Here is a 21,880-nt window from a genome sequence, read left to right as displayed (position 1 = left end):
AGGGGATGCTATTCCCTCCCCGTGTAATTTAATAAACTGGCTAGCACAGAGCAAGGGTAAAGTCAGACCTACATCTTCTCCAGCTCTAGGGACGCAGGGCGAGAGCCACCCATACCCTTCCCTTGGCACAGGAGTGCAAATTTCTTTATGCTACCTCAGCAACACAGTGGAAGAACAGCAATACGAACTTGGTCACCTGAAGGCTAAATATACTGAGTTTTGAGAAAGATTGAAAAAAAAGAAGTGATTACAATATAGAATAGTACAATCCCGTGAAAAAGCTAAGAACAGAAAATAAAGGTTTGCGGCTGATTGTCACTGCACTTCACAATCACTCTTTTAGCTTGCAAAAGTGAAATCACGGGCCTTCCTGAAACCATTTCAGGTCTGTTACCATTTGTTTATGCAGCTGGTAACAATTATTACAGATGCTACTGGGGACTCTGAGACATAAAAAAATTACAGACCCAGAGATGTCATAGCAGGAATGGTCTATCAGAGAACTGAATATCCTAGCAAGCTTTGTCAGGCTGACTAACAACAATCTTGAATACTGTTGCTCTTTAACCTCAAATAAACAGACACTTGTCACCCCTTACTGATAAAAAGAAAACCCTAATTAAACGAGGCTTTTGTTTTTAATTTATTTTGCAAATCTACTAATTCATTTTATGAAAGTATGAAATCCTATGTGGTTACATTAAACAGTTACATTACAATCCAGGTAATACAAATAACCACTACAAAGTTAGTTTCAGGTACTCTTGGATAACAAGTACATTTAACAGTATTTAAAATAAAAAGTAAGTCACAAAGAAGAGAAAAATAGCCTTGTGATTGTCAAATAATTTAGTTTAAAGCAAGGAAACCACTGTAGATTCTCATCCTACAAAAAGTTAATAGAGGAACACTGACATTTACATCATCTTTCAATGTTAATGTTCAATTAGATGCATCAAATTTAAGAGCACATCTACTCAGGTTAACAAGTATAGTTCACAAGTTGTTTGGAAACCAGTATCAGGTTTCATTTTCTGGAAATTACACTTACAGTGTAACATCACTAACATTTTTGCTTTCAGATGCATAAAAATCCTGTAATATCATTTGTAAAATACACTAGAGCTTTAAATCTGCTCTAATTGAATTCAGCGGGAGTAGGATCAGTTCCTACATTTAGTAAGTACTCCTGATTTACCAAAATCCTTACAAAACAGCCTCCTTCCCAGGAATGAAATTAATTTAGCAAACAAAATAGTGGAGTAATTCAGCAAAACTCTTAGTGTTACTATCCAGCAATTGACACTGCAATTGCATTTCTGAGGACCTTTATGCATGATCATTCTTTCCTCTCCACCAGCAACAGGACACACAAAGACACCAAGTAACTATGATTAGTAAGAACTTGGAGCTATGTAAATAAAGTATAAAAATCAAATAACAGATTGAATTAATCTAGAAATTGCTCTCCTGACACCCATCTGAAACACCTCTAGTGTCATTCTGCTGCCTGCAAGCTGCCACTTCTGATGAGACATCTGTCAATCACAATTGCGTAACCGGTCCTTAGGAAGCAATTAAACGGAGCTTTGATTTTGTAGCTGTATCTCCACATTGCAAACGTAGTTCAGGGCAAAATGTCCAAGATGCTACTGCCACATATAATGCAACAGTTTCACAGAAGCAAGGAGAGCTGTTTACGGGTAAAAAAGGCAGGTCAGGTACAATCCTGATGGCCTGTGGCACAAAGGAAATTAAAACAGTTCATTCTCTCTTGTAGCCTTCATCTCTTTCAACTAGGACATCTAATATGATGCAACTCCTCAAATCTCCACTCATGCATGTGCAACAAACCCGCAGACCTCGCTGTAGCACAGAAGTGAAGCCAGCAGCATCCTGGCAGGGCTTCTAAGAAAACTAGGCATTTATCCACAAGACTATTGTTTAACACTGATCACCTCAAAAAACTTAAAGAAACCAGACAGGTTACACAAAACTATACAAACTTTTCACCTGAACATAAAGTGCCATCAAACTATGGAAGCAAGAAAGAAGCTACTGTTGAGGGCAGTAGCTATTCTAAGGGTCTACAGAAGGCTTTGTTCTCCTGAAGCTGATAGTTTGCTACAGTCTTGGAAATGGTACCAAGCTGGTGGGAATGCTACTACAACCAAGGCTAGCAATTTTCTTCCTTCCTGACAAATACCACTCCTACCCAACACGCCAAAGCCAACTAGGCTGCACTTGATGGTGGCTGACTGCAGAACTTTGCCCAGAAGGTGGTTTAAAATAGTAATAGATGCTTCACTTTCCCATCCTCTGATACGATACGATACATATAATCTGTTCAGACCCTTTGTTATGAGCATACATTACAACAGATGGCCGCACCCTGTTATTACCACTCTGCCTGCTTGTTTTCCACCTCTACTCATGTAAATGTAATGTCAAATCCTCTTAAGAATCCTGAGCAGCCATCCAGAATCACTTGTTCAACTGACAATTCTGTAATAATAAGGAAAGAAAAAAAGAGTTGTGGGAAATTAAATGGTGCTCCTGTTGCCAAGTTGTTAAAATTATATGGCAATATGCTTCCAGTAGTTGTAAGAAATTAATTTGTGGAGTGCTTACAAGCTTTACATCTACTAAATCTCAACAGAATATAAAATGCTATTTAAGTGATACGACTTACAAACGTTAAGGAGAAAAAAAAAAAAATCAGCACCAAAGAGTGAAAGAAACTAGATTCTTGTCTGCACTCTGACTCCTTGAGGCTGGATCTCTACAGCTGAGGAAGCTGTGTGGGAGATCCTTGGTGAAGTACTTGTGTGTGTACATATGTCAGCACCTGCACCTCTCCCTTCTGCCAGCCCTCTTCAGCTGACGAGGCAGGGCACGTTCAGTGAGTGACTCCACTCCTGTAAACAGTGGCTGGCAAACAGCTCAGCCAACCCCTCCACTAACCACTCTCTCAACGGCTTTCTGAAAGTACTAGCCAGATAAAAGTGAGTGTCACTACTTTTCACCTCCTTTATTGTAATGTTATTCAGAAAGATGTGTCTGAGACACCTGATGTGTAGATGAATTAATTTTTAAATTATGCCACTACATATTACTGTCATTCTTTTCTCACAACAACGTCAAATACAATATAAAACTTTGGGTTTTCTAGTGAGTGAAATCAGCAAAGTCAAAAGAAAGACAATGCTGGCAGTGCTGTTACTGCTCCGCTCTGTAAGATAGAACCAGGGTAAGGCGCTTTGGCAATCAGCACCAAGTTTGAGAGACAAGCTTTGTAACAACTATTTGCTCTCCATACACTAGAGTATGCACAAGGGTTTTTGCAGATGCACGGAAAACTGAGACCCCCTGGTTGTTCTCTAAGCTGCTTTGAAACTACAACAATTCATTTAATCCAGCAGCAGATCCTAGTCCTATTCTTTTCCCAAGTACAGTACATTTTGATAGCAACATAGAAGCACACGACACAAAACAGGTTTGTTCAAGCTCACCATGGTTCTGATGGGCTACACGCACCAAGAGGCAATTCAAAAAGAGCACACAATTCATCCGGACAACACTGACTCAAAGGAATTCCAGCTCCACTTTGTGAAGGAAGAAAGAATTCACAAAGAAAAAGATCTTATTGCAAGCTGTACTGCTCAGCTTGGCCACTTCTAATACAAGTCAGAAGTATCAGAAGCTACCAAGGAGCCAAGGACAAAGAATTCCTCTTTTGTAAATATTTTAAGTATAGCAAACTTGCTTTAAAAAGAAAAGCCACTGCACAATATTCCAAATGGCCTTCTCTAACAGACTTGAAATTATTAGATCAACACTGACAGAAAATACAGATTTCAGTAGCAGTTCTGGCACCTTGAAATTTGGAAAATTCTTGTGCATATGGGACTGAGGCAGCTCGTTTGCAGACCCCTTGCTCACAGTATCCAAGGGTCAGCTGTGCTTCCTGCACAACAGCGTACCACTGGGCTCAGCAGGCGCCTTCCTCAGAAGGTGCAAACTGGCAGCTGTCGTGAGAAACAGTGTCAATGCTCTGCACTTCTGACTGCGGGTGAATGGACACCTGGACAGCTATCTCTTGGCCTTGCTCATTCATGGACCCATCGTCTGAATCTCCAGCTGGTGAATCGCTGCGCTTGATCTCTGGGTTGACGGGGTATATTGCAGCTTGGGTACCGCAGCCTTGGGTCTGTTTTTCCTCCTCCCCAACTTCATCGGGATCGTCAACTCGCACAGCCTCAAAGATCTCCTCCATGAACGCCCTGCAGTTAAGGATCAGAGGTGGAAGGGGAATGCTTCTGGCGAGCTCTTCAATGTACCGAGCAAACTCCATGGTCTTAAACTGAGTGACTTTGGCCAACTCTAGTGTTTTGGCAGATGTAATGATAGGGATACGCTTGGCTATCTCAAAAGCCTTCTGAAGCTTCTCAGCCCCTTCCGTCCTGAAGAACTCATTGATAGCCTTCTCTGTTTTGCGGAGGTGACTGCTCATCATGCACAGGCGGGTTATATTTAAAATGAGGGTGATAGCGAAGGCAACGAGGCACACAATCATGTAGTAGATACTCATGTCTCCTGAGGTGAAGATAACCCTCAAGGTGACTGTGTAATACAAGGTGTCATTATGACTAACACCTGCACACGTATATCGCCCCCGGTCAGCAAAGCTGACCTTTGTGATGTTAAGGGAATTATCAGCAATCCTCCACCGGCCACCTGGAGATTCAAAGGAAATAAACTGAGTTAGTGAAACAAAAAAAATCACTAGGTGAACTAGAAACTTGCTGTTTGCTCCATCAACAGGAGGTGCTTCTAAGCTGGAGCTTAGAAGCAGCCCATTTCTATTATAACACAAGCAGCACACCAAGGATTGAAACTTCCTTTCCATGCTTGTGATACAGAAAGCTATAACCCAGTTACCAGTCCTACAGCTTAAATTATTCTGCACGCTTGTTACATCGGTTTTTCTCCTTTCTCTCACCTGCACTTTCTTGTATGTTTTTGGACTGCTAGCTCTTTCTGACAGGGAATACTTTACTCACGCTTCTCACTCACTGTGGAACACTATGTCGAAAGACTGTCCTCTATAAAGTCTAACTTTCTATATGTTCGGAGTCAAAAGCCAAATGACCCATGAAAAAGATCACAGTCTGTAAATGGCTCTGCTGGCAAAAGAACCCAGGATTTTCTCGAGACACAGTCTTCTGCTGAGCATGCAGTGCTGATATACAAAACCCATGTAAAAAGAAATCAATAAAAGAATCTAGCTTTATACAGTATTTCCTACACATTTATAACTCGGGGGAAAACTGTTTTCATAACTCATTCTTCTAATTACTCTACATTGAACTAATCTCCAGGTGACATTATTACTACAAAGAGCTTACTGAATACTTAAAGCAGAAAGATGGCCTCTGAGAAGATCCTATCAATTAGTTTGATGACCTTTATTAATACTCATAGAGTAAATAAAACCACATGCATCTCTAAAAGGCATTATTTTTTGAAAATTAAAAACTACAGGGACAAACTACAAGAGCCAATGGCTAGGAAAAGATATTCTCTCTCTGTACAAAAGAGTTAAATAGCATGTATTTCATCATTGGCCATTACAAATTGCATTAGTTTCCACAGTCTTACTGGTGCATAAACCAGAAAATAAATGCAATAAGTTACCCCATGCTTTAAATAATCCTGTAACAAAATTAGAGCACTGACTGCCAGCTGGGAAAGGTCACAAGTTGTGGAGAACTGTGTGTAATTCATGTGTTTGGAAAAATATAATATAAACCAGAGCAACAATAAAAACAAACATTAGTTAGTATCTGGTCAGATGCAGGTTGATTTCTTCTGTATTGAATACAGTGATGCCTAATGAATGAAATGATTCTGTGGGGCACTACAGCAGGATGGATGGGCTAGGTCAGAATTTGGGTATAATTCACATCTCAGAGGGCAAAGGGCTTTGTCTTGCTCTCTCCTCACCTCCCAACTGTAAAAAAAGGGAGGATAGGAAGAGAAAACAATAATAAAGTCCCCGAGGCTTTCAGATACTGTATAAAAGGGGAATACTGAAGGACAGAAAACAGCAGGAAAGCTCACCTTCATCTTTCTGTTCAAGCAGGTGTCCTCTGGAGTTATACCACAGAATATATTCATACTGGCTGATGTTCAGTTTACATTCAATTAAAATACTGGTCCCCTCTTTGGCTATGATATCATGGTGTGCTGGAGAACTTACTAAAGCTTGAGACACTGTATGAAGTGATGCATTGAAAGAACTAAAAGCAACTGTCCCATTAAAAGCTACATTTTCCAGTGTAAATCCAATTGAAAGATCAGCACTAACAGTCAAAATTAACAGGCAATAGCTGAGCTTCATGGAAAGCTAGAGAAAATTCTTTTTTCATCTAATTTGAAGAAATGAGGTCATATGATATTAAGCTGTCTGTATTGCTCTGAGATAGGAGAGGAGGCTCTTGATTCGTTCAGTGATAGAAAATGTCTTGGATCCAAATGTACTTTCAAGACCATCAATACTGGAAGCAGAAACTGGAAATCCAACTGACAAAAAAAAAAAAAGTTTATTAATGATAGCAAGCTTATGGCGTATTCAAATTTCATTTCCAGTAAACAGATTTTGATTAGCATAATACAAACTGTCATCTGAGAGGTTCCAAATCAGAGATTTTCTCAGAACACAGTAATGAAACGAGGGTAAGAAGGCATTAGCACAAACTTCAGTCTTCTAGATGTTCATCTACCCATCCAAATAAATAATCTCATGAACAGTAATCATTAGGAGGAAAAAGGTTTTTAAAAAAGAACAAATTGCTCAGACTACTCAAAATGAGTAACTATCTCTAGGATCAGAAAGTGGATTCTGCATTTGTTAACAGAGGAAAAGAGCTTTCTTAATAGAGAAAGAAAAGCAAGAAAGAGGAAATAATTTCTGCCTCCCTCCCCACCAATATCAAAGGGCTTTTAAGCCCTGGTCTTCTAAAGCCAGTCTTACGTTTATCATCTAGAGAAAAAACAAAGCCCACAGACATCTGATTTTTAGCATTTATACATCTATTTACTTGATTTTAGAGGCACAGTCATTGTTAGATGTCCAAACATTACATAATATAATTTCTTGTGTTGGAAAAACCCTCTTGGCAGTTATCTACAGCCGCAGAGAGGAAGTCCCTTTCTGAGTATCAGGACACTGATGCCTAAACATACTTCTGTTTTTTCAATCTCTCTTGCTGCTGCTGCTGTATTTTCTGTCTTGCCTCTTTTTTTCTTGTTTGTTTTACTATAAGCTCCTGTTGAAAATCTTTTACTTTATGCTGCTACTTCTCAGCAGTCATATCCTGTTTATCTCCTTCTCTACCCAAATGCTGCACCATATTTCACAGCAATTTGAAAAATTATTTTGTCTAGGGACAGAATTCACACTCTTCAAATTAATGTGCACAAAAGATATCTTAAGATATCTTTAATTAAATTTTATTTTAAAATATATCTTAGGACATAAGACATTAGCCTTTAACTTCATATTCTTTGCACACAAGGATTTTCCTTTTTTAAAAGCCAGAACAGAACCAACTTGTAACAAAATGAGATGACACTGATAAGAGAAAATCTGTAATCAATTTTCCTGGAAGCCTGACTCAAGACGATTTCTAATCCAATACCCATTCCCTGAAGTTATGATTCCATCTAGACTGATCCAGAGCCCTAAAAAACAATTTACAAAGTACAGAAGCCACAAACCGAAACGTTATCTTAAAGAATATCTCACTTCATTACACTGACTGTGTGACTCCAAAATGATCATCTTTTCTTCTACCAATAATAAATGCTAGTAGAGTTGCATTTCATACGTATCACAATACAAAGGAACACATTTTCTTAATAAATAATGCAAACACTTCTCATCCTTCCAGAATCACTAGATAACACCGCCAAAAACAGACAGAAATCCTATAACTTAAGAAAAATAATAGAAATAAATACAGGTGATTCATACTATTTGTCTTTTCAGCAGAGAAAAATTAAGCATATTCAAGAACAGGAAAATTTGCTGATAACACACTACCCAGACCAGGAATTTTTTTTGCAGTTAAAATTAATTTGTCAAAGGTCAAACCAGATTCCAGACTTGACACCTGATGAGAAACATGTTATCTGATCCACTTCTGTTGCAGCTATTGTCAAAACTAGTTTAACAAAGAAGGCAAAGAAGATAGCTGTGTGCAACTCTCCTTCAAGCTTGACTAACCAACTCACCCACTGAATCCTGCAAGAGAAGCTGGAAAACAGGCCCTCTACTTGTTTCTCTGTAAACACCAATCCCTTCATTTGCCCTCTTCTTTTTTTGATTGGCCCCACTCTGTTTTCTATCATGCCTCTTGTCCGTTCATTTAAGATGAGACCAGCACTGAGAACTCCATTATACTGTTGTGCCGAAGAAGCTACTTTACCACAGCTACATGGTTAAAAACAGTACAAAGGCCTCTTTTGTTCCTGTTTTCCACCAGTTACGCTTTAGGGAAAGTGTTACTGATTCCTGCAGCCTCTGGAGAAGAGCATCCCAGCCACACCAACTGCACAAGTCTGAAAAAACCCAATACTAAGGTTGCTGCTGATCACCAACTATTCTGCTTGAAGGAGTGGTTTTAACCTTCCTTTTTCAGACCCCTTGTATTTTCAGAGTGCTTCAGAGCCTTCAGAAGGTTGCTGACAACTATCTGTTTACCTTGGTAACCCTGTGCAGATGTCTTAAAGGCAGGCTGGGGATTGGTAGCAGTTTGTGGACCACTGAAATCTGGGTTGCTGGAGCTACCGTTAGAGACTCCGTCACAGCTTGCGCTAGCAAATGAGGCACAGTGGTTGCTGATTTTCAGCACATACCACTCCACAACCCAGCTGCCTTCAATTAAAAATGTCACTGCACTTAATGGCTTTTGCTTGCATCAAGACTTGACTTCACAGTGTTTGATGCAATCACAGCTGATGATAGTTCAGAAGTGAAGACAGTCGTCTTCAGTATCAAATCAAATGCACAGAATAACTTAGTCTTCTAAAACAATAAACTCCCAACTAATAATGTTTTAGATTTATTAGAGAATAATTCCAGTACCTTCTGTACTTTGCCTGTGTTATTGTCATTTTAAATTATTAAATTTAAATTGTTAAATTTCCAAGTGTCTGACACTCTTCCTAAAATGACATTAGAAACCTCAGTCAATTATTTAACACAAGAAATACTCAGCAACATTTTCCCTCATAAGAATAAGATAATTATCTTCTGTAATTGCATATGCTCTCCACTATATTTGCACTGAGCTTGCATAATGTATAAAACATTGGTGATGGGTCATTGAGTTTTACTATTAAACTCTTCGAGGTCTGATTTATTAGAAATTGTTTGTCACATTTCGCTTTTGGAAATGCCATTATTGCTAAGCAGACAATGATCTCTCACTGCAAAGTGCTGGGAAAAATAAAATGATTTGTGAAATCCATATTCTTCAACTATCACACTTATGCAAAACAGCTGCTGGAGCTGATAAAGGATTCAAAAAGGATAAAGCGTGAACAGTGCCAACATCACAATTCTTCAAGAAAGCATTAAGCCCAAGCAAGTAAACGTGCAGAACAGAAACTGGCTATTTTACAACTGAACCTGAAGTTGAGCTCAACATATTTAACCTTTATTAAACCGTAAGTTGTAACAACAAATAGTACTGGAAAGATAGAAATCCATGATGCATATGCTTCTATGAGTCATCTTTGGCTCTTATCCTTAAAAAGTGTATCTGTGCTTAACTTAGAGTACCATAAGTAGTCCCACTGAGGTCAATGGAAGTACTGATAGCACTTAAAACTATGCACATTTATAAGGCATTGCAAAATTGGGGCCCAAGAGGTTGCAAGTTATATGGCTTTACATTCACTGCTTATAACATCATTTCATACCTGGAGAGATGTGAAGCAATAAACTGGGACACACCTGACAGACCCCAGACCACTCTGACCGGCTGCCACTTCTGGCACACGATGTGGAAACGTGCTCTGGCATTCACAGCAAGTTAACCGCCAATAACGCACACCCCACAGGCCTAAAGGGATCACTTCTGCACGGCGCACACCTTCCAAGCCAAGGTAAGGAGCAAATCTGCGGGACGCGGCATTTTGCTGCATGCATGTCCCCGTGGCAACTCGCGCAGGCCGTGGGATAGGCTGCAAACGAAAACCAGCCTTTTTCAGCCTTTTTTTTTTTTTTTTTTCCCCCTCTGCCAGCTAAAAACGACCGGGCACAAACCTCCACAAAGCAGAAACGCTGTCCCCTGCCGACCCTCACCCCGCCCCCACGGTCACTCGTGGAAAAACCTCGCTCTTAAGCCTGGCTGCTCGAGGCAGCGGGAAACACGACGTGCACCCCCGCCCCCCCCCCCGCAGGCCAGGCAACCACCCGGCCTGACGTCACAGGGCCCCGACGTCACGCTAGGAGAGCACACTCACACCCCCTCCTCCCCTCCCGCAGCATTTTCGTGCCAAAACACGGAGGTGTGACGCGGGCCCCCGGCTTCTCCCGCCGGAGCGGGGGGTGGCGGGGTGCGTGGAGGGCCTGCGCGCCGCTGCGCCGTGTTTTCCTACCCCCCGGCTCCGACGTCGCCAGGTAAAGCCTGTGAGGTGGCGGTACGCCGCTCTCACCGGGAGGAGGGAGGGAGAACGGCCGAGCCCCGGCCCCCGCCAGCCGCCGCCACCGGCCCCGCCGCCCGGACGTGCTCCCCCGGCCGCCCTTCCGGGCTGGGCCGAGCTTCCGGGGTCAGCGGGGGGTGGGGACCGCTCTGCGCCTCGCCTCGATGGTTTGCGGTCCGCCCGGTGAGGGGAGCGCCGCGCTGGGGCGTCGGGGGGGCCGGCACCGGGATCGGGGCGGTGGAGCGGGCCTTGGGAGGGCATAAGGGCCTCGAAGGGGCCCTCAGTAGGAGGGCGAGACCCAAGGGGAGGTGGCTTCGGGCCCCCTGGGGGCGCTTTTATGGGCAAGTGGTATCATGGGGGGGGTGTGGGGGTTTGGGCTCCTGGGGGTCCCCTTATGGGGTAGGAGTCCCATGAGGGGGGCTTTAGGGAATCGGTGGGTCAGGCAGCCCCATTTCGGGGTTATGGAGGGAAGCCCCGGGTGGGGCCGGGCCCAGTGGTGCGACCTGGGTGCCGGAGGCAGCCGGCCAGGCCTGGGGGTGCTGGTGATGCTGTGGGGGTGCGGGGGGGGGGGGGGGCGGTGGGGAGGGGGAGAGGAGATTCGTTACAGGGAAATGGGGTGGGGATCCCCAAGTTGTCACCCGCGGCTGCCCATCCTGTTGTGCTGTCCTCTTTCGCTTAAAGCCAACGAAACCTCGGGGGGGTGTGTGGGGGGTGTGTGTGGCTGCCCTGATGGCATCTGGGGACGAAGCTTAGTGCCGGTGGGAGGGCTGGGGGGTGCTCAGCACGGCCCTGCCTGTCCCTGTTTGCTGCTGCCTTCAGTTACCGCCCTGGAGCTGGCAAAGTGCTGCAGGCCAAGCCAGGAGGAGGGAGAAAACTGTCCTGTGAGCTGGCCGCAGCCTAGCAGCCCCGTTCACTGGCACCGTCATCCCCGACGTGCGATGTCGGGGCTGGTTGCTGTGGCAGCTGGAGCACATTTCAAATTCTGGGTGAATTTAATGACCTGGTAAAGCTCAGCCCTAAATACAGAAGCGAACCAGCTGCTGCCTCCCTACCTGCCCGGCGTTCTGACAGTTATCCCCATCCGTATCCGGCACTCTTCGAAGCAGCCATCCCCCCAAATTTTTTTTTTTTTTTTTTTTTTTTTTTGTCAGTGAAGCAAGTCATGGATTAATTATCCAGAAGGCCTTTTGTACCTTTTATTTGCTTTTTGGAGTTGGCAACCTGTTCGTTTCCCGCAGAGAGCGTGTGGGTATGTCAGTTAGATAAACTGACGTGTTTCTGTGGGACTTTGAACTTCCAAGTGTGACATTTCTTCTTCAGAGGTAACTCGGTGTACATGCTCCTTTAAAAACATAATCTGTGAGGGTATGTGTGGCAACATAAAGGGATTTTTGTCTTAGTTGTGTTTAATTATTTAAAACACAAATGTGATGCTTTTGAACTAATGTCAGAGTATACAAGGCAGTGGTTTTCTGCTTTTCTTTCCATGGATGTTGTAGTCATGTCTGAGAGAGACAGCTGTGAAAATCGGAAAGAAGAAACATCTTACAAAGATGAAAACAAACAGAAAGCAGAGGAACTTGGCTGTGCTGAGAGCAATGAACAGGGAGAGCAAAAGCCTGAGCCTGTGCCTATGACTCGGAAAAGACCTGAGCCCAAACCCCCAAGCCAGCCTGCTGTCACAGAAAACCCTGCAGTTGAAACCCTCAAGGTATGTTCCTGTGCTTGCTCTGAATGACATGACTTCACATTTCATGGCTTTGAGCACAGAATAATTCTGATCATAAGCCCCACTCCTTTTCTGAAAATTCACATTACTGTTTATCTGAAAAGAAAAAGCTGCACAAAAGTTGCACATCAAAGACTGCTCTGTTCCTCTCCTCACCATAATACCCGCATCACTCTTCTGCTTTTCTTCATTAAAGGTCTCAGATTCTCCTGCTACAGTTCAGACAGGATGGGGATACTGGGGAAGCTGGGGGAAATCTCTTCTGTCAACTGCATCTGCTACTGTAGCCACTGTAGGTAAGGCTCTTTCTGGTATTTGATAAATATTTTAACATTGCTTCATGTCTCAAGTTAGTGCTTTTGAGCTTGTTTATAGAGAAGGGGATTTCTGTTATAGCAGCAATTATTGGAAAAATGTCAAGAGAATTGTTCAAGTAATGGGGAAAACTTGTACCAAAAGGCACAGTGAGATTAAGGAGATATGCACAGCCAAAATTACTTTCAAGTTTTTAAAGCGTTTATATAATTTTCAGCTGGTATTTACAACTTGATTTAAAAGCTGAGTTGAAACCTGAGTTTATAACATTCGTAAGCAAGATGGATAGTAGTAGGTTTTAGTGCTGGGTAAATGGTCTTGAACAGAAGGAATCCAGAATAATAAAAAACAATATGCAGCCCTAATCCTGTTTCTGTTCTGATTTCTGTTGTAGCTCATGGTTAAAGTAATACTGCTGTCTTCTCTAGGTCAAGGTATTTCAAATGTCATAGAAAAAGCAGAAACAACCCTTGGGATCCCCAGTCCTAGTGAAATCACTTCGGAGACTAGAGATGCTACAAGAGGTCAGTTTTTACTGCATAAGAGCAACAATTAAATATTTCTCATCAGCCCCAAAATAACATCACCTTACTTTGCATCTTGAGGTGGATACCTCTCTGCTAAAATAATACTATATTGCTTACTTCTGTTAACTCTGAAAAGTGGGTAGGAAAAGAATCCCAAGTCTAACCTTTCTCCTGGCTGACACTTGGTGTTTGTTGATTTTCTCCACTCTGCAGCTGACAGGATCTTTTTTGGGGAGTGAGGAAGTTAATTTTCTGCCTTCTGATGCAGGAAGCGAGAATCCTGGTGCTAGCAGCACAGATGCAGTTGATGATGGCAGTTCCTTTCCTATTGCTGGGGCTCTTGGAGTTTTATCAACCATCTCTACTGCTGTCCAAAGCACAGTGAGTTGGGAATGCAGGAGAAAAGGGGGTTCTGCCTTTCATCTGAAGCATTGTAAGGGGAAACTTTTAATTTTGACTTCCTGTGGGATGAATGGTGAGAAATTGTTTCAACCTGCAGATAAAGGTTATCTTGTGCCTTGCTTCTAACTGGCACTTAATGTGTAAGTTGTCTTGAATTTTGATAGTTCTGTATTAAATGTTTATACATAACAACAAAACCTAATGGCAGACTGTGTGGTGCATGCATTCCCGTGCATGTCACCCGTACTCTGTTATCTCTGCTCTCTTCCTTTAGAGTACTCAGGTAAATGCAGGGTCATACTCATTCCTGGAATATTTCCACTGATTTCTACAGAATTGTCTAGAGATGAAATCCAGTCTCGTCTTCAAAAATTTCTGTGAAACTAGCCCAGATTCCTTGGAAATCAGCTTGCTCCTGTGACCATGAGAAAATCACTTCAGAGGAACCCATTATCCTTAGAAACTGTGCTTTTGTGATCTTCTGTCTTGTCAATTTGCCTGTGAATCTGAAAGAGCCGCAGATGGAAAGCTTGCTTCTGCTTTTAAGGCTTGAACAAGAGTTAGCAACCAAACCCCACAGGTTTAATGTTTTCTGATTGGAAGGATGGGAACTAAATACTTTAATGTGCTGAGAATCAGCTTGTTCACAAAATAAAAATGTATTTCCCGTCAGATTGCTGCAGCTGTCTGAGTGATATATTAAACTGTTGGATGATAGTGTGTTGTGGCTCTTCCCATGTCCTTCTGCTCAATTTGTGGCGATTAGGGTTGGATTTTAGGCTGACAAGGACCAATTTGGCTTTTATATGAGTGTCTGGCATAACATTGCTGATGTAAATCCCCCAAGTAAATTTCTTCAATTGTATAGTCTTCTTTGAGTTTTATATCTATATCCAAATCTGATTCATAGGGAAAAAGTGTTATTAGTGGAGGTCTGGATGCCTTGGAGTTCATTGGGAAAAAGACAATGGATGTAATAGCTGAGGGAGACCCTGGATTCAAAAAAACAAAGGGCCTAATGAACAGAAACTCTACGTTATCTCAGGTATGGCAGTTCCATATCCGTTCCTCATTGATTTCTCCCATTTCTTCTCCCTTCTTTTGTAGTCCTGTCATTAAGCAACCATTTTTACTATTGAACCAAAAGCCTTCTCCTCCCATATTCTATATCTTCTGGCACTGACCTGAGGCCTCTGCGTTTCTTTTTCAGGTCTTAAGAGAGGCAAAGGAGAAAGAAGAGCAGCAGACAGCTACTGAGGTTACCATGGCTACAGAGAAGAAAGCCCATTATGGGTTACTGTTTGATGAGTTTCAGGGTCTTTCGCATCTGGAGGCCTTAGAGATGCTTTCCAGAGAGAGTGAATCAAAGGTAATGGCCTTGAGCAATTTGCCTTCTCTTTTGAATTCAGTCTAGCAGGGAAAAAAAAGATTAGAAATATATGTATATACATGTAAAGTCAAGTGCTTAGAACTTTCTATAAAAAGCTTGATCACACAACTTTGCTTTGACCCCTGCATTGTGATCTTGTGTTTACCCTGGGAGCATTATGTCTTCTCATCAGCTTCTAAAGCCATTCTCTTTACCCAACTAGCCTCAGTTCCTGCATGTCTTCAACAACTTTTCCCACGTTATTCTCTCTTCATACCCACTTGTTTTGTGCCTTGGTCTGAAGAAAAAGAGTATTGTAAGCACAGCACAGATTGTCCTCTCTGTCTTGGGCAAGGAGGAGGGCAGGTCAACATGCAATTTCAGAAATCATTCAAATTTCTTTCATAAAAAAAGTGAATAACTCCTTAAGAATCCATTATTACCTAATGGGGCTTCACAAATAGGTCTTTTTCCCTGCACTCCTTCCTGTAGGAAAATGCTACTTTCTCATCAACATCAGTTGGTGACATTTTTACATTCAGTGTAAACCAGTGCTGCATCATCCATCCTGTTTCTTGTTGGATTTATGATTCTCTTTTTGGCTATGCTGCCCCTAACTAGGTGAAATCAGTTCTAAATGCCCTCTCTGGAGAAGAGTTGGGCGCACTGAAGGAGGAAATGGAACAACTCAAAGAAGCATTTTCTTTACCTGAATTCTTTGAAGAAGAAGAGGAAGAAAAGAAGGGTAAGAGAGCCCCAGGTTCTTTTCAATGAAATTCTCAGTGTAGATCCAGCCAGCCCTGATCACTAGCAATGGGAATGATGCCAATGTTAAGTTATTCTTTAGCTGGATGCTTAATCCTAAAGCTGTCTGTGGCCAGCAGCATGACAGGTAGCAATACCCTTTATCTCTGGAAAACTGCTATGCATTAATTTTTTGTAGCAGGAACGATTTATTGTCAGAGCAGGATTAGAGTTGCTTGACTCCTGGGCAGTTCATACAACTGACCTTGAGCCAAGATGCAAATTCAAAGAGATGCTGGGTTTCCCTGACCACGAGGGAAAGATTGTGAATAGAGTTGTCCAACCTGTGGGAGAGCAAAAAGCCTTTTTATTTATTTTTAAAATGAGAATTAGTCACACAGACCAAAAGACTCAAAGGTGCCTCCATACACAAGAGCCATCGATTCTTGAAGATTATGCAGATTTAAATGTAAATTTCTTGCATTGCTTTTACCTAAATGGCTCATCAGGGAGGGCTTACACACCTGCACTTGCTATCATTTAACATTTAATGTGTCTTTTATATTTGCATGTGATGGATCTCACAGCCTTCCCCCCACTGTTAACATCTGCCCTGCCATATAGTAGGAGAACCATAGGCTTTTAAGTGATATTTCAGACTCTCCAAGGTGATGCACAAGTTAGTGTGTTATAAAATTCTGCCTGTAAAAAAAAAAAAAAAAAAAAAAAAAAAAAAAAAAAAAAAAGAATTACCTTTGCTACAAAACCAGAACCGAGAAAGCAAAAGCTAACCTTCTGCCACTGCTGTCTCCACCTTTTCAGGACTTACCTTATAAATTGTATTTAAAAAGATGTGTTTTAATGCATTCTTGCCTGTGGTGATGATGAAGTGAAGAGAAATAAAGGAAACGGTTGGCAGACTTGTGCAGAACTAGTGCATTGAAGTGCTGCTTATTCCCATATCTGTTCTTTGTGTGGATTCTTTAACCTTTCCTGTTTTTTAGGAGATGAAGAGTTCACAAAAGAAGTAACAGAGTTGTTTTCAGAATTGCGTATCTCCTCAAAACCGGACAAACTGATCGTGGTGAGTTATTTCCCATCTTCTAAACGCTGGAGAGATTCCTCACAGGAACTGGTTCTCAGTCCTGCTTTGCTTGTGAAAATATCAAATACATGGAAAGAAGCCATGTGTTTGATCTTTTAGCAATGGTAGACAAAAGAGATGGGCCTTTTCCTTTGACTTTGTGGGGCAAAATCATGTTCTGTGCTGTCTTTGGCTCTGAATCAGTAGACACCAGCGTGTCTTTGCCCTGTCACTGGGCAGTTATAGGCGGTGGCAAAGATAACTGGGAACAGTAAGCCTTCAGGCACCACAGTGAAATCAACCTACAGTCATGAATTGAAGCCCTCCTCTTGGTACAAACCAGCTGGTTTTACTATGTTTAGAAGTTGGTATGAGGTAGAATTGCCTTTCTTGCCTTCATTTCACTTCCCTTCAGATCCACCAAGTGGCAGCAGCATTCTGCAGATACGTTTTTAAAGCACCTCTGCTAGTTGTCATCTTGCTGGTAAACTCCAGCACCTGGTGCTAGAGAAATGATTGCCCTTGACTACACCAGTGCAGCCAACCCTCTACAAAGTCCCGAAGGCACTGGGATCATTTGTCCTGGGTCTTCTCACTAGCTCAGGAGTCATAGCTGTTTCCTTCCTCTAGAGAGATCCAATATTCCATGGTTTTTTGTGTGTAGGGTGGGCATTGTTTCAGTTATTGAATACTATGGCACATCTTCATACAGGTGAGGACATCTGCTCATGAATGGATAGCACGATTCAACAGTAGTCTTCCTAAAGAAGAAGAGAGTAAAGAAAACCAAGAAGTAGAATCCAGAGATGGTGACCATGATGCTAAAAAAACAGTGGAGGTAACTGAGAGGAAGGGAATATTTGACCGTGGAGTGTTTATCTGGCTGCAGTTGTGATTTGCAGAGTTTGTGGGTTTCTATTTCTGTGCAGATTCTGAGGTCTGAAAAGGCAGTGTAGTGATAGTATATTGTGTGATTTACTTGTTTTAAATAATAAAAGCTGCTAGTTTCTGTATGGTAGGGGAAATCTTTTTAACTCTTTCAGGATATTCATGCGTTTGCTATAAGAAGTCTGGCTGAACTGACAGCATGCTCCATTGAAATGTTTCACAAAACTGCAGCTTTGTTTCTACATGGTCAGAAACAAGAGGTGACAGCCACAGACAGAGCCAAGTCTCTATCGCAGTAAGTTCATCTCTTAGTAAATGTGTAGCATATAATTACATACTGATTAATCTGTCTAATAATTCTTTACAAATCCATGGGATGCAGGGCTCTGAAATTCCACATATGTAGCATCAGTATTTTCCAACAGAATTCAGCTGTCTCCTTCTTTCATCTTGAAGACATTTCTTGATAAGAAAGAGGAAACCCTACTTGAAAGCCTTTATATAGCCAAGAAGAATGTTTGCTCTAAGCTTGTGCTAGTTAGTAGATAGCCATTTAAAATAAGACAAAACAGCTGTATTAAAGTGATTCTTAATTACCTCTTTCTTAATCAGTTAGTATGTTAGGTACATGATATTGTAAAATTACTGCAACTAGTTAGTAGATCGGTCTTACAATAATGCATAACATGAGATTTTTCTTTTACATTGGGAGATACTTGTCAAGTGTATGAAATATGCAGTACTTTCCAATTCAGAAAATGGCAATTGTCAGTCAAAAAAGGCAAGTTAGTACTGTTCCTTAGCGAATGGATGTGTCTTTCCTCTGAATGCTGTTTCAGATCTTCAGTTTTAAATACTTATTTTTCCATCTTTCCTTTCCCAAATTTAGTTGGGAAACTTCTGAATCTTCATACACTGTTTCTATGTGCTATACCAATTTTGGTTTCATTTAGCTTTATATGCATGGAAACAAGATATTTGTGGTTTAGAAGAATGCTAAAGGAAAGTTATTCCTGTAGACTGTATTTACTACGTGATTTTCCCACTCTTCTTCCATAGGATGACGATTGTGCTGTGTAAAGAACTGTCAACTTTCTCTAAAGAGTTTACCACATGCTTAACGACTGCAGGTGTAAGTGTTATACCATAGTTCTTAGGAATGAGATGTGGTTAGTTGATTACAGCCTTGGGATCTTTACAACAAATTGTTTTTTGTGTTTTGCACATTTATTTATGCAGTTTGTTGCCCTGTGAACTGATCTGGGTCAGTGTTCCCCAACCTGGCAGCTGAATATATGCTGAGCTTTGGAATGCCTCCTGCTGCAATCAGCCTGGCACAGAGTGGCAGGGGGGTGGGGTGGTGGTGGAATTGGTGTTGACATTAAGGAGACAGAAGAAAATAAGTTTTGTGATCCTGTTGTGGATTTTCCAAAACACTTGGGTGCTATTGAAGATAATATCATTATCTCAATTCTCCGGTTGTCCACAGTCCATTTGAAGATGTAATGTGTGTATTCATGCAAGACTTGTGTTAGGCATATGTTCTTATTTGCATGCTACAAGGCAGGTCCTCTGCAGCTTGTGACTTAGCTTTCCTATAGTCAAGGGAGCAATGGTGATTTTAAACTTACTGAGGGTTTAGCTTTATCTTGCTTGAAGAAATGTGATCAAATTTTCAATCAGGATAATATACGTCTGATCTCTGCAGGTCAAAGAGAAAGCAGATGTGCTTAATCCCTTAATCACTGGAGTGTTTTTGGAGGTCAGTTATGCTAAAGTTAAAACTTTAAGCTAATACTTTAAAAATAGACATGCTATTTTTTTACACTTCAGTATCCTTGTGCGTGCCAAGTTTTCTAACCCATGGTCTAAGATTCTGCTTACCTATCTAATAACTTAAATGTTTTAATAAATGTCTGTAGATTTGCACAAGAGATGTTACTTAATGAAGAGTGAGCCCTATGTGGTCTCAGCTGACAGTTATGATGGGTCAGAAGGTACATATTCAATTCAGCAGTCTGGATTTCTAGAATTTAAATGTCCAAAGTCAAACCTTAGACAAGCTCATAAATTAGTATGCAAGGGTCCCAACACTACCAAGCTGTAAGGTTGGTTCTCAGTGCTTGTAAACTTCTGAGGTGTGCTAGGAAAAGGGTGTTTCCAGTTGGTGTGTGTTCTTCCTTCCTGCCAGAGCATGTTTATGCTTCCCTTTGAAATAAATTCTTCTTATCTGTTATTGAAAACAGTATCCTTCATTTGGATTGTGCCTGACCTTGTTTGGCAGACTTTTAATACAGTTGCTTTTTTGCCTATTGGCATAAAGCCCCTCAAAAATTTAATATTAAATTGATTTCTAGAATGAAACCTTAAAAATCTGACAAGCACTAGGCTTCTGCTTCTTGTGTGCATTAATCAATGCTGTTTGAAATGAGTTTGTGGTTAGTAAAGCTGATTGGTAGCATAATTATTCATGTGTGTATTTTGATTTTTGTTTTCATAGGCTTCAAACAGTGCTTCATATATCCAAGATGCCTTCCAGCTCTTGCTGCCTGTACTGCAGATCTCTCTGATAGAGGCTAGAACAGAACTATCACAGTAATAAAAATCCTTCTAATTGAGAACTTTTTGACCTTCCCACTTCGTAGTTTCCATGCTGGAGAATGATGTAATAGCCCTTATTAAAGGGAAAAAGATTAACTCTGATCACTGCTGCTGCAAGAACGGTGATTAAATGCAGTCTGGCAATGACAGCTCTTAGAGCACATTGAGAGATGTGATTAGCATAGTCCAGGCTGGTGGACAACGTGACAGACTTAAAGTGCAGATTGCTTCTCTGTTTTCATGGACTGTCTGTATCTTTTCACTGAAATAGCTCTGCTGTATATGTTAACAAGCTCTTTGGAGAAGCTCTCTGGCCTGTGAAGACAAAGCTGGAGAAAAGAGTAGCAGCTGGCTAGTTAGAGAGTTAGCTAAAATCACGGTGTGATTTTTAAGTCAGAGAGACATAATTAGGTTCCTGATAGCTCTGCGTTCGTGTCAGAGTGAATATTGGATAGGAGGTGCAAGAGAAGGCAAGTATTTATGATTATGAACCTTGCAGTTCCTAGGCCAGAAAGAATAGAGCAGGAAGGATTCTTTATCAAGCAGTTGCTGCTGAAGAGAAGCCCCAGCTTCCTGAAGTTGTCTGTTAATGACCCAGGGATGTGGGACAGGGACTCTCACTAGGGTGCTGTTTCTCATTCTCTTGCAGAGTGCTTGCTTCAGCACGAGCAGGGAAAATGCTGATGTGGCCCTAAGAATGTGGGTACTTGGCTTTATAGCAATAAATGAGGACTGGTTAAAAGGGATTGATTTGTGCTTGGGTAATTTAATGAGAGAATTTAGCAGGAGAATTCCCCTTTTTCAGTGCAGCTTGACATGTCAGCTGCAGACTGTTCACAAACTCAGATACTGCTTTTCTTCTGTTTCTGTGTAAAAAACACCATAATAAAATGCTCCTTGGAAGGTATATTAAAGTAGGGGGAGAGGAAGCAATTTGGTCGTGTTAGCAGGAGTCCTAATTTGTCTCAGAAGCTGTTCCACATATCGTATCTGTTTCTTTGTGCTGTGAAAGTTCCTTGCTTTGTTCCTTTTTGCAATTTCTATCTTTTGAGCTTGCCCGTTGGGAGGGAGCAGCCTCTGTTGGAATCACAAGAGCAGAAATGCTCAGCTAAAACAGAACTTCAAGAGGTCCAGAATAGCTAACCAGAGGTGACCGAGTGTCACACCTGCCTCTGTACTTGCTCATTGGTAACAATGATGCTCAAATCCCATTTTGAAAATCCTCTGGGTTTTAGCAGGTCTTGCACATTTCTGCTGTACTGAAGGCTTAACATTCCTCTGCTCTATTTGTGCAGTAGAGAAGTGTTTTTATTATTAAAATACCTTTTGGCTAATGCTCTTCTGATTTCATATATATGGAAAAAGCCTTGCCTTAGTTGTGGTTAGATTGATCAGATCTCTAAAGGGAGAGTCTTTTTTTGCATCTTAAAGACAACTAGACTTGAAAGAAGTGTGTCTGGGGTAAAAAAATCTGCACTACAATAAACTATTTTATTTTTCCTTTT

The 21,880-nt window shown here is 41.5% G+C and overlaps 2 protein-coding genes across 6 annotated transcripts; one reads left to right on the top strand and one right to left on the bottom strand.

Moving 5' to 3' along the window:
• Window positions 1-630: 630 nt before the first annotated feature.
• Window positions 631-10,775, bottom strand: MFAP3 (microfibril associated protein 3). 3 transcript variants are annotated; one of them, XM_033005995.2, is made up of 4 exons: window positions 10,672-10,775; window positions 9,991-10,254; window positions 6,124-6,585; window positions 631-4,737 (listed from the first exon to the last, which is right to left on the bottom strand). In XM_033005995.2, exons 3-4 carry the CDS (start codon window positions 6,401-6,403, stop codon window positions 3,992-3,994), a joined length of 1,026 nt encoding a protein of 341 aa, XP_032861886.2. In that variant the 5' UTR covers window positions 6,404-6,585; window positions 9,991-10,254; window positions 10,672-10,775; the 3' UTR covers window positions 631-3,991. The 3 variants fall into 3 exon arrangements, with proteins under 3 accessions (XP_032861886.2, XP_032861888.2, XP_032861887.2); XM_033005997.2 differs by having other exon boundaries at window positions 10,025-10,254; XM_033005996.2 differs by having other exon boundaries at window positions 10,729-10,765.
• On the top strand, window positions 10,510-21,880 carry FAM114A2 (family with sequence similarity 114 member A2). Of its 3 annotated transcripts, none has more exons than XM_033005991.2 (14): window positions 10,510-10,693; window positions 12,216-12,427; window positions 12,642-12,741; window positions 13,189-13,284; window positions 13,556-13,668; window positions 14,600-14,734; window positions 14,900-15,058; window positions 15,680-15,803; window positions 16,807-16,886; window positions 17,599-17,724; window positions 17,930-18,069; window positions 18,834-18,906; window positions 19,483-19,536; window positions 20,275-21,880. In XM_033005991.2, the coding sequence occupies exons 2-14, from the start codon at window positions 12,218-12,220 to the stop codon at window positions 20,371-20,373; spliced, it is 1,509 nt and encodes a 502-aa protein (XP_032861882.2). In that variant the 5' UTR covers window positions 10,510-10,693; window positions 12,216-12,217; the 3' UTR covers window positions 20,374-21,880. The 3 variants fall into 3 exon arrangements, with proteins under 3 accessions (XP_032861882.2, XP_032861880.2, XP_042645908.1); XM_033005989.2 differs by lacking the exon at window positions 10,510-10,693 and adding an exon at window positions 10,790-10,899; XM_042789974.1 differs by lacking the exon at window positions 10,510-10,693 and adding an exon at window positions 11,448-12,038.

The sequence above is a fragment of the Tyto alba genome, unplaced genomic scaffold (genome assembly GCF_018691265.1).
Source record: "Tyto alba isolate M040663 unplaced genomic scaffold, T.alba_DEE_v4.0 Super-Scaffold_17, whole genome shotgun sequence".
Classification (NCBI taxonomy): Eukaryota; Metazoa; Chordata; class Aves; order Strigiformes; family Tytonidae; genus Tyto; species Tyto alba.
This window is presented reverse-complemented; position numbering and strand designations above follow the sequence as displayed.

Coding starts and splice junctions, on each gene's coding strand:
- FAM114A2 (XM_033005989.2), top strand. Junction 12,428..12,641: donor CTGCAGTTGAAACCCTCAAG/GTATGTTCCTGT, acceptor TCTTCATTAAAG/GTCTCAGATTCTCCTGCTAC. Junction 14,735..14,899: donor GAAACTCTACGTTATCTCAG/GTATGGCAGTTC, acceptor TTTCTTTTTCAG/GTCTTAAGAGAGGCAAAGGA.
- MFAP3 (XM_033005995.2), bottom strand. CDS start 6,403: ATGAAGCTCAGCTATTGCCTGTTAATTTTGACTGTTAGTGCTGATCTT. Junction 4,738..6,123: donor GCTTGAACAGAAAGATGAAG/GTGAGCTTTCCT, acceptor TTGAATCTCCAG/GTGGCCGGTGGAGGATTGCT.